The 14159-nt window shown below is 37.7% G+C and overlaps 1 protein-coding gene across 3 annotated transcripts in view; it reads right to left on the bottom strand.

Annotated features, from left to right (window-relative positions):
- Positions 1–14159, bottom strand: part of DPP10 (dipeptidyl peptidase like 10) — a 438809-nt gene that overhangs the window by 51135 nt on the left and 373515 nt on the right. For all 3 annotated transcript variants that reach the window (XM_021548741.4, XM_085584875.1, XM_021548740.4), the window contains 2 exons: positions 11452–11504; positions 11271–11352 (listed from right to left, as the gene is read on the bottom strand). In XM_021548741.4, the coding sequence (XP_021404416.1) occupies positions 11271–11352; positions 11452–11504 (135 nt within the window). The remainder of the gene's footprint in view (positions 1–11270; positions 11353–11451; positions 11505–14159) is intronic.

Here is a 14159-nt window from a genome sequence, read left to right as displayed (position 1 = left end):
TAATATAGGTAATAGGCATTGGGGGAAAGCTGTAAACATGTAACATGTAATGTACCATATAAAAGAGAGCAGCAGCCCTGGGCAGGGAGAGAAGAAGCACTCGGGGTCAGAGAGGATGTCAGGGTGTGTGTGTGCCTCTGCCTGAGCTCTGAGCAAACCACAGCAGCCAGAGAAGAAAATCTTTTAGATAACTTGCAATAAACAACCATGAGACTGAACAACAAGAGACTGCTGAGCCTTTCTTTGGAAGCACGGGTTGGAGGAGAGATTTTTCCACCACATGGAGCCACCCCTGACCTAGAGGTGGGCTCTGGCAGTTCTGGAGCATTTCCAAATTAGTAGTTGATTTACTGCTCCACAGGGGTGAGCTGAGCATACATTGTGTATAAAATCACATTGACAATGAACATTTCTAGGAGGTACTTTGCACTGTGTTGGAAAAGGAGCAGAATCAAGGGTGGTGGCTGCCATTCTTGCCCACAGGAATCAGCTGTGGCAGAAGCTCCCTGGTAATGAAAAGGACACTCATTCATTGAGGCAAGTGAAATGCAGGGTGGCAAACTACCACCCCAAACACTCATCATGCATTTCACTGGTGGGACTCATTATACTGCCAATGTCTTCCTTACAGCAGCCATCTCTAAAACCAGAGAGAATTATTATATTTCAGATAATATAAAGCACAGGAAAGTGGCTTATAAAGCTTTCACAGCTGTGAATTTTAGAAGGTTAGAATATTCTTTAGTGACTTAGTGAGTTACAATTAGATTTCTTCCAAAAGCCTTTTATTTTTTTCTCACATTTTACAAATTTTCTATACAGACCACATATGTTACAGGATGACAAATTCAAGGGAAGTTTTACGAGACTGTACTGCAAAGCAGTTTTATTTTGTATTCCTTTCACCTACAATATTTTTGTAGTCTATTTAGGTTGTGAGCTCTCACAGACAGGATTGCAGGCTGCAATGTCTGATCTAGTTTGCATTACAGCTGCTTTGCAAGTGTCCAAGAGTGCATAATGGCTCTAATCTCTTCTCTGCAGACAATTTTTTTTTTTTTTTTCCTTTGCAGGTCAGTCTGTACTGGTACAAAATTTTCAGAGCCATTCAGCTCTGACTTGCTCCAGCTCTTGGACCACAGAGCACTAAATTATGCAGGTACTGGGCACCACAGGGCACCATGAGCTACCTGAGCAATGCCTGGCAGTGGACAAAAATCTACCTTTACACAATCCATGCTCCAAAAATCATTAGACACATTGCAAGTTAGGTGGAAACCAAATAATAGATAATAATATAATTATTATAATTGTAAGCAATAAGAACTATATTCACTCTTAAAGATACTAATTTTCTAAAGGTTGTGATTGACCTGCATAACAATTCTTTCAGAGGAAGCTTTCAAATGTTTAGATTATGTTGTAATTAAGGGAGAGGGGAAATAGCTGTTGATCAGTAGGAGACATGGAGACCTCAAAGCACAAACACCCCAAAGTCATACACTACCTTTTTCTGGTGTCAGTTACAATATGTTAATTTTATTTTTGCAGTAATCAAGCTGCCAGACATAGCAGGAAGAACAGAACACTGAAGCCCCACTTTGCTTCTGTCTAGATTAATGCCACTGCATCACAGTAATGTGTTAACACAATGGTTTCTGAACAACCACAAACAATCTACAAGGCTATTATATTTAATTGCTATTTAGATAGTTTATAAATCTACTGTAAACAATAGCAAGGATGCACTCATAATGCAGCTATAAGATTAGTTACTAATGTCATGACATAAACCAGGCCATGAACTCAGACTATGAGCAACTCCATGGTAACTCTGATGTTTATGTCCTTGATTTCCAATAAATGCAGGGAAGCGTTGCCCTCTTTTGTTTCACCACACATTAATTATGTTGCCTTTCCAATGATATTGGATCATGATGCTCACTTAAATTCACACCCTGCCTCATCCCATGACAGCTTACCCAGGAGAGCAAACACAGTGTAATGTGCTATATAAATAAAATCATATATAATATCTGAACTACGACCTACGCAGAAAGCTGCTTCATAAATCTGCTGCACAGATCACAGCAAGACTGCCTTGCCCCGAAGCTGATGGTCTGGATCTGCTGCTTCCTCCCATGGAGCTGCCCAGAGAGCTCTGCTGGCTGCAGCCCTGTGCAAAATGTGACTGAGCATTGGGCTGCTCAGCCCTTTGATGTTTGGCCAAGTGATGGGAGGAACAGACTTATCCAAAACCAGTTCATGCTCAGGAATTCACACTCCTCCTTCCTCACACTTACTGATTGCTTCTGACTAGTGAGCCAGCATGGAGCTTCTAACAAAATCATAATCTGTCCTTACCATAAAATATTTTTAAATGATCTCTGGTTATTTCAGGCTCATCTTACACTGATATCAATCATTCAATTATGCCCAGATTGATCAATCTGTAACAAGCTAAACTTAAAAATTTTCAACCTAGTTACTCCAGAAGGAAAAAAACAGCAATATTGGGAGACAGAAAAATATCTAAAGAAATTGTAAGGGCTTGGTATCAGAGGAGGAATCTTCTGTTTTCTTTGACAAAATGTAAGAAAGTAGCATTACAACTGCAAGAACAAAAGTAAAAAGATACAGAATTGAAAATTCTGAGCTGTAAAGTCATACTTACATTTGCTGCTATTTTTAGAGTGGTGGGCAACCCCTGAGAACTTTGTATGAAATACAATAGACCAGGCTGCCTCTGAGCGTCTCCTACATGAGAAAGCCAAGCAGAGTTGAACACAAAGGTTTGTGCTTTCAGCTCTATTGCTGACCCAGCCCATCCTGCTGTACAGGACATGTGCCTTCATCTCCCCACTGCACACAGGGTTCAAGTTGTCTGTTGTCTTTATAATGGACCAAAATTTTACTGAATGACATCCATCTGTACACACTCCACATAGCACATCCAATGCAAGAAACACAGTTTATCTTAAAATAGCTCATTAGGAATGAGACAAGGAGGAATTAGGAAATTTTGAGTAGCTCTTAGAACAGCACATCTGTCTGGGACAGTTCAGCATATGGGAAACAACATTTGAAAATAACTTTTTGCTTTCCTTCTACACAAACTTTTCCCTTCTATTTCTGTAAATGTGCTGTCACCTGCCATAAACAGAGAAGGAAATCAATGTATTGTTTTCTCTTAGATATCAACACTACACCTGACTTTTTAATCCACATTCTCCAGGCCTTGGAGCTCCCAGTGGAGATACATTCCCCACGACTACACATCCACAAGCAGTTCTTTGCACTTCACTGCCTGGTCCAGGCTGAGTCAACATGAAAGCCTAAGTCACTTTAACACCGTGCAGCCAAAGTTTAACCAACTCTGATTTTCAGCACAAACACAGTGGGGAAGTCATAACCCCACTGTAGGGAAAAAGAAATATGCAAGGACATTTATGGGCTGGTGATGATGGAATTTTAATGCCTCATTTTCAAGAGGGTCTTGGCTAAACTAGAGAGAAATAGCCAGGAGAACTGATCATACCCAAAGTTGTTCAACCTAGCAGACGAGGACAGTCACTATCACTTCCACTGATGGACACCTGTCCATATTTCTGATAGATGTTATGTGCTGAATGAGAAAATAGATTTTAACATTGAGGAAACAGAACTTATAAATGGAAGAGGTGGAGGAACCCTGACACAGAGCAAGAGCTCAGTGGAGTTTGTGTCAAGTTGGCTTTGCCACTTCAACCTGTTCCTAGCAGAATTCTGTAGCCACTGGTACCATCACAGAAATTCCAAAGTCTCTTACAAGTTTTCTGCCGAACACTTCAAAAAAGGCAAATAAAAGGCATGTTTACAACTGATTAGAACAACCTCTGCCATAGAACCTGAACTAGAAAGGTGTTTGAAATCTTCAAAGTCTTCCATTTTGACATTTTGGTGTCTTCCTCTTTGGAATCTTCCTTTTCCAAAGTTTTAAGGAGTATAGAATATAGCTGCTTTCTTGTTTTTTTTTTTTCTTTTTTCTTTACCTTTTTTTTTTTTATTTGCCAGATAAAACTGTCATTTACATTGCCAAAAGATGGATATGACAAATTTTCCATTCCATCCTGTGGTGTACCTTTTTTTTAACTGCTAAATATGAAGTGACTACATGATTATATAGTCCAGGGACACAGGTAAGCATGCAGTGGTTTTGGCAGGATTTTGGAGTTATATAGAAATACAGTCCATAATAAAACCCAATCTTTTCCAACTCCAGTTTAGCTGAGAATTCCATCAAATTTCAACCTCTGCTTCACAGTTTTTACGGGTGGCTATTTCCAAAGAATTCCAGACTTCTGAAACATAATTTTCATGTTTCTGCATTACAGAAAGCCACCCATTTTCCACACAAGAAGCACAGCAGCCCTATTTTATGAGCCATTGGACTTGCAGTTAATATTAGCTAACAGACGGAAGTGTGAATGTTCAGATATGCTTTGTTACACACGGACATATTGAACAACATGATGAGAGGTGAATATTGCTGCTTTCATTGCTCCCTGCAGGCTGCTGCATGGAAAAGTTCCTTAGGACTGCTCCTATCAAACAAGTGTGTCCATATTTGTTTCTGTGTCTTTGTCGGACTGTATGTAAGGAAATATACATACATATACATATATATACATATATATATGTGTATATATATATATATATATATATATATATATATATATATATATATATATATATATATGTATGTATACACATAGACATCCACATAAGTAACCTTGTGAAAAAAATAATTTGAGTTTTAGCACAGTGATATATCAAATTTCCAATATATTTGCTTCTGGATAAAAAAAATGCATTACTTGGGTGCTGGGCTTCCATGCTGACTCAAATATTAGCTGCATGCTAGATCAGTGATAACAGAATAAGAACCAGCAAGAGGAAACAACTTTTATCTCTTCTCTTGATTTATTCACTATAAAGCTGCTGGGCCTTTTACTGTTTCACATGAAAAACAGAGGCAGAGGAATAATGCCCCTATAAAACATACAATTTTCTCATTATTTCTTCTTTCAGATACAGCCAAGTGGCTATTCCCACAAAGGGCCAGCAATAGCTAACCCTTAATACTCATAATTTTAAACTGCCTTTGATACCAGAACATGTTAGTTGTATTTCACCAAGCAAACTGATGAAGAAACTTCTTTGCTCAACTTAGCCTTGCCCCATTTATAATGTTGTAGTGGTCTCTAGAGCTCACAAAACTTTTATTGAATATATCCAGCCTTCGTAAGTAAAACTGTATTTTATCCTGTTTTGCCAAACTGCTTTTGTTTTCTGGCTGCATTCTCCATTTCCCTTTTCTGATTTGAGAAACTTTCAGATGAAGTATCACTTTTGGAACTAGAGAACATTCACTAAATGCTCCTCCAATCCATATTTAAGTGGAGTAAGCACCCAGAAATTCATAATGGAAATTCACAGCTCCATAGAATACTTTCAGAGCAACTCATACTATTTTTTTTTCTTTTAAGAACAGTTAAAAAAATTAAAGGGCAAAATCCATTTAGATTTTACAGTGGTAGTTTGACAAATCCAAGAGAAAAATCCAATGTGTAGCAGCAGCTTAGTAGGAAGAAAGTTTAAGTCTTTTAGATAACTCAAATTCTTCTGTGGACTCAGCTGGGTGGGCAGTGCTCAACCACAGTTCCCTCCCTTTAGAGAAACATCCTCAGCAGGACAAAGGACCTCCAAATGTGCTTTGAACTACAGAAGTTTGGTAATTGAACCCCTCATGCATTTTAAATGAGGTATCATACCTGAGGTTAATGTCACATTGAAGAGTTCTTGTTTATTTCTAGTTTTCCTCTCAGTTTCAGTGCCATTTGCCTCATTAGCATAGTCATTAAAAGGAAAGATGAAATAAAGCCTTGACATTTCCATATGCAATTTTAAGTTACTCATCTAAAATACAGTAAGTCAAAAGAGCAGAATACTTTGCAGATAAAACCAGCAAAAGAAATATATTTATTTAGGACTTACTTCATTAGCATTAATTAAGCTTTTACTTCATTTGCATATGCAAGTGTTCTTGCCAGGAGGGGGTGCCAAGTACCCACAGCACTAATTATGCAAAACAGAAAACACATGGCAAATATTTTACAGAAAGATAAATTACCATGTTTTATAGCAGTTGTACATTACCTTGATAGACCAAACAGTAAATGGAGCTTTCAGCAAGTAATGGCTGTTAAAGCAAGTATTGAGCAAGGTAACTGCCCGAGAACAATCCTACTAATTCCTCATTTACTAAAATCAGTCCAGTGCTTATCTGAGTACCCAGAAAGTAACACAACATCAAAGAACTTTGCTGCTGCACTGTCTTTGAAAGCCATTGGGAAAAAAAGATTAAACTTTTGACAAAAGGCAATTGCAAGGTAATGTCATGTTAATTCAGTCTGAGAGATATTTGCATTTTTGTGGGGCCATAAGTATTGATAGTGATGTGAAGGGAAACTGAAGCCCCAAATATGACAAAAGGATACGGATAAGATGATGATCACAGAGCAAAAGAGCAGAGAGTTCTTGAAATGGTACATTCATTAACAGTAATTAAAGCAGATTTTGCTCTGGTTTATTTCTGCTTTTTAGGCTGTTTCAATATAAGGTGAGGTCCTCTTTCACTGGATATTTTTCATTCTTATGTAAAAGCTTCAGCTTCTAAGCTCTATTAATGAGTAACCTTTGTTGGTTTTTTTTTGGAAGATGAGGCAACTTATAGATTTCTAGTATTTAAAGTACTTTCCAAAAATTGATGAGAACATCCAGAATCCACAATTCAGCTACAGTCACCAAATTTTTCTTAGTGTATACAGCCTAATAAGCAAATGGACTTAATGATGACCTAAATTAAACCAGAGCATTGTAAAAGCTCATCTTCAGTCCTACCATTTGATTGTGTTATATTTTGTTGGTAGCATAAATTTTTGACAAAGCTCCTAAAAAATAATTTTCTTTAACATTCTGGATAGTTTTACTATTTTCTTCATTTCTGTTTGGTTAAAATATATATTAATTTATGCATAGACATTCATCTGTAAGTCAATAGATCATTATTTATCTGGATATATTGATCCATCCAAAACCGTAACTCAAACTTCCCTCAGAATCACTTAATATATCAAAACGAGCTTACTGCAATAAATAGCACAAAGCATTTATTAAAAATACAAAGGCAAAGTGACTTGCATGGATGTATGTTCATAGAATAAAGTGAAATAAGGTACTTTATACAACATAAACAACATGTACCACCACCAAGGCAGGAAAAAAACCCTATGTATAACTTTTAAGAAAAATCAATGTCAAACTGAACAACTTCTAACCATGCTTCACTGGGAGCTAGTTGAAGTAGCCCACCCATAACTGATCAGAAGAACTATTTGTATCACAAAGAGCACTGCAGAAGAACACAAGAGTGTCAACAGACACTTAAATACAGCACTGCAAACACTGGAGGCATCTCCAGCCTGAACTTTGATATCCAGGCTCCGACTGCAATACATCTCCTCAGACAGACCCAGAGCTGTCTCCCCTGTCAGACACAAGCCAGGTCCAGCACAAACACATGAAAACCTTTGCTACAAACTACTGGAGAAGATAAGGTTTGAGAAGGGAGAACACCGGATAAAAACCTGGGAATTTCAACAACAGCGGCCCTTTAAAAACCCCAATGGGATATCTCTTTTTCAGACACAAGCAGTGAGGTCTTTAATCAATAAATTGGAGGCAGAAAAATATTGATGCAACAAATTAGATCTCTAGTTAGTTTTGTCTTTCCTGGAATTACTTGATGCTGCAGATGGATTCTATGGAGACGAGATAAAGAGATAATCAGCTAATGACTTGCACAACTTCAATCAAACATGAGTAATGTTTGGCAAATAGATGAACAGCTCCCTAACATACTATGACACAGAAATTGTATTTTAGATCTGGCACAGTTCTAACACAGTTAAAAGGCAGCATTTTATAGAGTATGACCTTGAAAAACGTTCCCATTTTAAGAGCTATGTGACCTTAGGATACATTAATTCATTAGATAAAAGTTTCTTCTCCCCAGTGGCAAACATTTTCAATTTCACCACCAAAATGTCATGACTCAACCAGCAGATGTTTCTCTGAGCTTTTCTCTTAATCACTACAAAACCCTCTCCTCTAGGTAAATAGCAAGGAACTGAAATAATCTGCAACCAGTGTGGTAGCTGGAAAACAGTGGGGCTCAGTCACCTGGCATCTGACAGAAAACGAACTCTGTTCTTCACCAGCCACATGGGGCATCCTCTGGGGCCCATTAGACAGCCCCAGAAATTATCCCTAAGAGTAAACCTAGACTGATGCATGTTTTCCACAAGAATGTAAAATACTTGCATATACTTGATTTCACTGCACCATATTCCATCTCTGCAATAAGCAGTCTGTGGCTTCATTCGTATTTTCCTTCCTGTTTTTTTTTTTTTTTCCTTCAAATCCTTACATTATCTGTTTGAATATCTTGCCAATTCCTCTTCATTTGAATACTTAAAGATAATCATGTAGGCTGCACTGTTAGTAAGATCTGCAGAAATGTGGACTGGAAACATCTTAATCACCTTAAACATCTATAGCCTATCAAAAATAGTTGATCCGAATCCATGTGTTATCCCCCTATAATTTGGATTCAATCCAGGACTTTCCAAGTAGTTATAGTGTAAAGTTGGGATCTTTGGCTCAGTCAGACATACCTGTGCCTCGTGTTTCACATTTTGTGCTAATTTTGCTGAACAGTCCTGGCTATAGTATTGCTATTCATTTCTGCACCACAGATGGAGAGGGATGATCCTGCTCACTTTAGAGAACCACATATACTCTATCTCTGTGATGAAACACACCACACATCATGGGTCCTTGTACATCACATTTTTGTATATCCAATTAATCTCTTCTCCAACTGTTCTCCACTTGTTCTTCAGTCGTAAAGAATGGCTCTTGGAGATTATTACCCAGGTTAATACACTATGATTATTTTATTTAGAGCAAGTATTTCATTGCTTGTTTTACTTATGAATTATCACTATTTCCACTGAAAAGACAAGTTAAGCTTTGTTCAGGAAGGTAAACCACTCATGGGTCTACGAGACTGCAGCTTTACTCCATTGATAGCTACTGATGGATTTTCATCATTGGATCTCTCCCTTTACACATCTCTCTGTGCCCTGTTTCACTGCTGTTTGCCTGCTGTACTACTTTATTCAAACCCCACTAATCCAGTGTTCCAATGATAAATTTTAAGCCAGAACCATCGTGGCAATATGTCCTCAGCCACACATCTTTCCTCTGCCTGACCTGTTCTGCTGGACTGAACTCTCTGTCCTGCTTCTGCTCGAGGCAGATGTTCCTTTGGACAGCAGCAACAACCATTACTCACAACAGTCTTTATTCATTCATGCTCCTTCTACATTTTTGGCTTGCTGCTGAAGTGGGAGGGCAATGCAGCAAGGCAGTGCTGTCACTTTGGAAAGCTCCTTCTGCCACTGAACAGCTTCAAGAGGACATCCTTCTAATTGGCATTCCTAAAGTCACCTTCAGTGGGCTGCTCCTGCAGGTGTACATCTCTATGGCAACACTCAGTGCCATTCAGAGTGCATGGAAGATTTTGTGTTCAAAGTTATTATTTCCTAATTCTGCAGACCATATGGCACCATAAAACCCACAGTAGAGCAGATATTTTTAAAGCATGACATTAACTTTACTAGGGACATTAACAAAGATGAGTAATGTTATCCTCGCTCAAGTATGAATTATGACAATGTTTTCAAATTTGGATGATTAAGGTTGTACCTAAAATGATCACCTAGTTTTTTGCAGTTCTGTGATGTAATAGGAGTCCACCTCTGAAAGGATCCATACGTATTTTCAGAATGACATTTAAGGCAAAACACTTAAAGATAGCATTATTTTGATTTCTTTTTCTGAGGTTTATGATTGGTAAATCTGACCTTCTTCTATGAGATATCTCAGGAAAATAAGAAGATATTTTCCCAGTAATCACTGCACTTAATTTTTGTTCTACTTTAGTTTACTGATCCTCTGATCAGTACAGACCAATGTCCAGATCCTCGGTCTGGCACAGAGGAATCTTACAAACTGCAATTTAATTAAAACATTTATTAAATCTTTTTAATTTTGCAAATGCTTCTCCTTTCCACTGCAACCTACATGGTTTGCCACATTACAAAATGCTGCCTGGTAAATAATCAGTATTTATTACCACTAATCCTGTTGCCATGCTCTCATTATTAACAAATTAATGTAGTTAATTATTAAAACATAGCAAGCATGTTCCAATTACTTTTTCTCACCTGCCTCCATTTCCTTAACGCAAAATATTTCAACAAGAAACATTTTTTACTTTCCAATCTTCTTGATGAATGATATAAAGCAACAGGGTATATTCTCTAGACATTCAGTTTACAGCCTCTCTGCATGAACAAGCTGGATATGCAAGGAGGCCCTGGGATCATGCCTGAGGGCATTAATGAGCTTATTAGAACACTGTAACAAGGATTATCTGAATTTCTTATGCAGAATTGAAGATTTAATCAGTCTCTTGCCTTCAACTACCAACACAGGTCAGCTTAAAATCATTGCTATTCTAAACCCACAATTTTTCCTCTTCTTATATTGACATTGGTTATAGCGACTATGGATGATTAATGTTTATTAAAAATGGTAAAATTTCTGGAAAAAAAATTATACATGAAACATGGCATCTCATTTAATTATTATGAATTCAAGCAGCACAGCTGACCTTGGCAGCAATTTTCATATTGAAATGAAAACATCGCTTTCATGAGTCCATCACATCAGATTTGGATGCTAAGCTTTTGCCCACAGTTTTCATTGATATTGCACTTAAAAGAAAACTGCTTTTCACCTTTAACGTTCCTTCCCACATAGCAGTAGCCACAAAGATGGTTATCCTGAAAATCACTTGAGTGCATATTTAGATGAAGGTGTGATTCTTTCAACAACTGTACCATTTGCTTATTGGGGGTCAGCCTGGAAAAACACATTTTTAATAAAAAATAAACAAATAAATAGAGGTCTCCTAAAAGCTATTACAGGAACATACTAGAATAGTGCAGAAACACATAATACAACTTATTTTAAGGCTTTCAGTTTTGTTTTTACCTCAGTCTGTCTGGAGTCCATACACTTTTAATGACTGTGCTTACCAGTTGCTGTCCGTGAACACCCCAGGCTGCATACTGTAAAACTGAATCCTCTACTTCTGGAGGGTTTAACTCCCAAACTTCCCTTGAAAAAAGGGAAACATTTTTACTTGAACACACTGGCATCACCTCATGCATAGAGCCACTGACAATGACATGGTATGGAAAAAACAGTGTGACCTACCTTGTGTGTATGTTATAAATCACATATGAAGCTGTATAAGAATAATGAAAAACCTGTTAAAAAAAAAAAAAAGGAATTACAACACAAAATACAGTATTAAATACAGACTACCATGAGGGCAGTCACAGTCTTTCAACCCCTATAAACACTGACACCTTTATTACTGAAAGAATCCTTTGTATTAATTATAACCAATAGACCTGAACCAGGTTTTGAAAGCTGTAGGAGGGACACACATATTCACCTGTTAATTTAACCAGAGTACAACTGCACAGAAAATGTCCCAATTAGAAAAATCTGCATTCCTGTTTAAAAAAAAAAAAAATAATAAAAACAACCTCCCCTTGCCAAAAAAAAAAAAAAATCCAAAACAAAAAACCCATTGAGAATATACATTAGGGAAAAAACCACACATTTTTTTTCTTCATCGAGCTGTGTCAAAATGATTGCACAGGTATCACAGTTATTGTACCTGAAATGCATACAAATACAGGCTCATGTGGTACTTTTCTGACTTTTCTGACCACCTGCTATGAAGAGCCTGAAGGACATCTCAGGCGTGGCTCACAGAACAGAAAAACTCTGTACTTAGTGACTTAGTGGGGCTCTGTTTGCTGTGGCTTTCATTAAATAAGTTTTGTCCTGATTTGGAATGACTTCCTTTGCTTTTCAGAAAAAGTCTGTTGAAGGTTTTTTGATATTTTGGATATCAAAATATGAGAACTAATTTTTTCATCCAGGTTACCAGTGACTTCTGGAATCACACCTGCAGGATTCTCTGAGCAGAAGAGCACTTACAGTGTGTAATGTGAGGGATGTGATGGACCACCACACCAAAGGGCTCAAATCAAAGCAAAACACATTCTCTCTAGTCAAACATTAGTCTATACACACATAGTGAATAATAGACATTTTGCTCTCTTCCAGGATGGAGTGATTGGTTTTCATCTAGCTCATTTTTTCCCTCTATGTCTTGTATCATGAAAGTATCACAATTCCATAGTATTAGTTTTAATATTATTTGAAATTGCTTTGTGGTCTTGGAATATGAAATATATTCACCACTAATTATTACTGAACTAAGCAAAAATCCTTTTAATGGAAACTTCTGTCAAAAAAAAATGCTATATTACGTCCGCTAGACTGACTGCAGCCTCATGTCCACAGTTACAGCATCTCTGCTGGGCACGTGAAGGATTTCTTTCTGGCCAGGCTGATCCTGGTTAGATGGGGACAGCTACAGATGGAAAGCCAAAACCTTGACATGGTTACATGTGTTGGGAATTTTTCAGGCTATATTTTCTGCTCTGGGAATCTTCCAGTGTCTCCTTCAAAGAGAACAGGCAAAGGGGGATCCTACATGGACAAAGCCACTGGAATTTGTCACTATGGCACACAAGAGGGTTTCAGAGGTTGTTATTTTGCCTGGAGGCCATTCAATAATAGATCCATCTGAAATGTCTTTCCACTGATTCCCTTCTCATTATTAGCTCCCTGCCAACACATGCCAAGAATTTAGCATGCCCTACATCTTTCCTGGGTGATACAGCAAGAATACCACAAAGATTTTTAAGATTAGTAACTCTAGTTTGTGCAATGGCTGAATATCCTTTCTATAAAATTTCCCTTGGAGACAAAAATAATTTCCATTTTCCAAGTCTGTTGTGCTTTTAATGTCAGAACTGTTGCTTCAGTAAGAATCATACATATATTAGTAAGTATGCCCCAAACATTTTTATATTTTATATTACAGCTTAAGATAAACTATTTTGTCACTCTTCTGAGGAGTGTGACTGAAACAGAGAAAAATGGTTAAATCATGGTGGTTTCTGCACAGGGTGTGCACCGCCAGAGATTACCCAGAGAGGCACTTGCCAGCAGCCAGTTACAAAGAAGAGAAATGTGTCTCTTGCCCTTGTGGGAAAAAGGAAAATTGTATCGAAGATAATCTGTGGAGGGTTGATAAATATTTTGAATATGAATATTTTAAAGGTAAATTATTAGACAGAATATATTTCAACAAGAAATGCTAAACTAATAAGTCATTCTGACAGCTTAAACAGAAAATATACTGTAACAACAACACTTTACATATCATGTGGAAACTCTGCTTCTGTCTTATGTAACAATTCTGTCTAAGCATTTATGCAGAAACATTAATATCTGTTGAAAAAAGCTAAAACAGCTCCACTTCTAGTGGAGACCAACACTCCAGTGAGGCCACTTTCAGACAGGGTGCTGACATTTTTCTCGATTTATTCATATTAGTTTTAGTTCTTAACAGGAACACCATGTATAAATTACAAGTATGAAGGTTCCTAATTCATCCTGCTTGCAAAAGCTACACACCGAAACATAATCACTGTCAAAATGAAATCAACAAAAAAGGATGTAGAAAATATTTCTTTTCCTAGTCTGGCTCTCATAGAAAGTGCTTAGGAAGCTGCTGTAGTTTTGTACAAAGGCTCAGCCTGTTTGGCTTCCTCTTGCACGGAGCTGTGTCATGGCTGGGCACAGCTCTTCCCTAGCACATCACACATCTGGCACCACAGGGAGGAGTAGCAGCAACCCTCTAAATACCAGCATCAAACCTCCCACACAGCCACCAGTTGTGTCCCCTGGGGAAGAGGCTTGGGGAATTATGCCCTGCAACTCTTGAATTGTAGGATGTGCAAAGCAGAAAAAAAAAACCCAAAACCTGGTAGTTT

This window comes from Lonchura striata, chromosome 7 (genome assembly GCF_050655825.1).
Source record: "Lonchura striata isolate lonStrDom1 chromosome 7, ASM5065582v1, whole genome shotgun sequence".
NCBI classification, from domain to species: Eukaryota; Metazoa; Chordata; class Aves; order Passeriformes; family Estrildidae; genus Lonchura; species Lonchura striata.
This window is presented reverse-complemented; position numbering and strand designations above follow the sequence as displayed.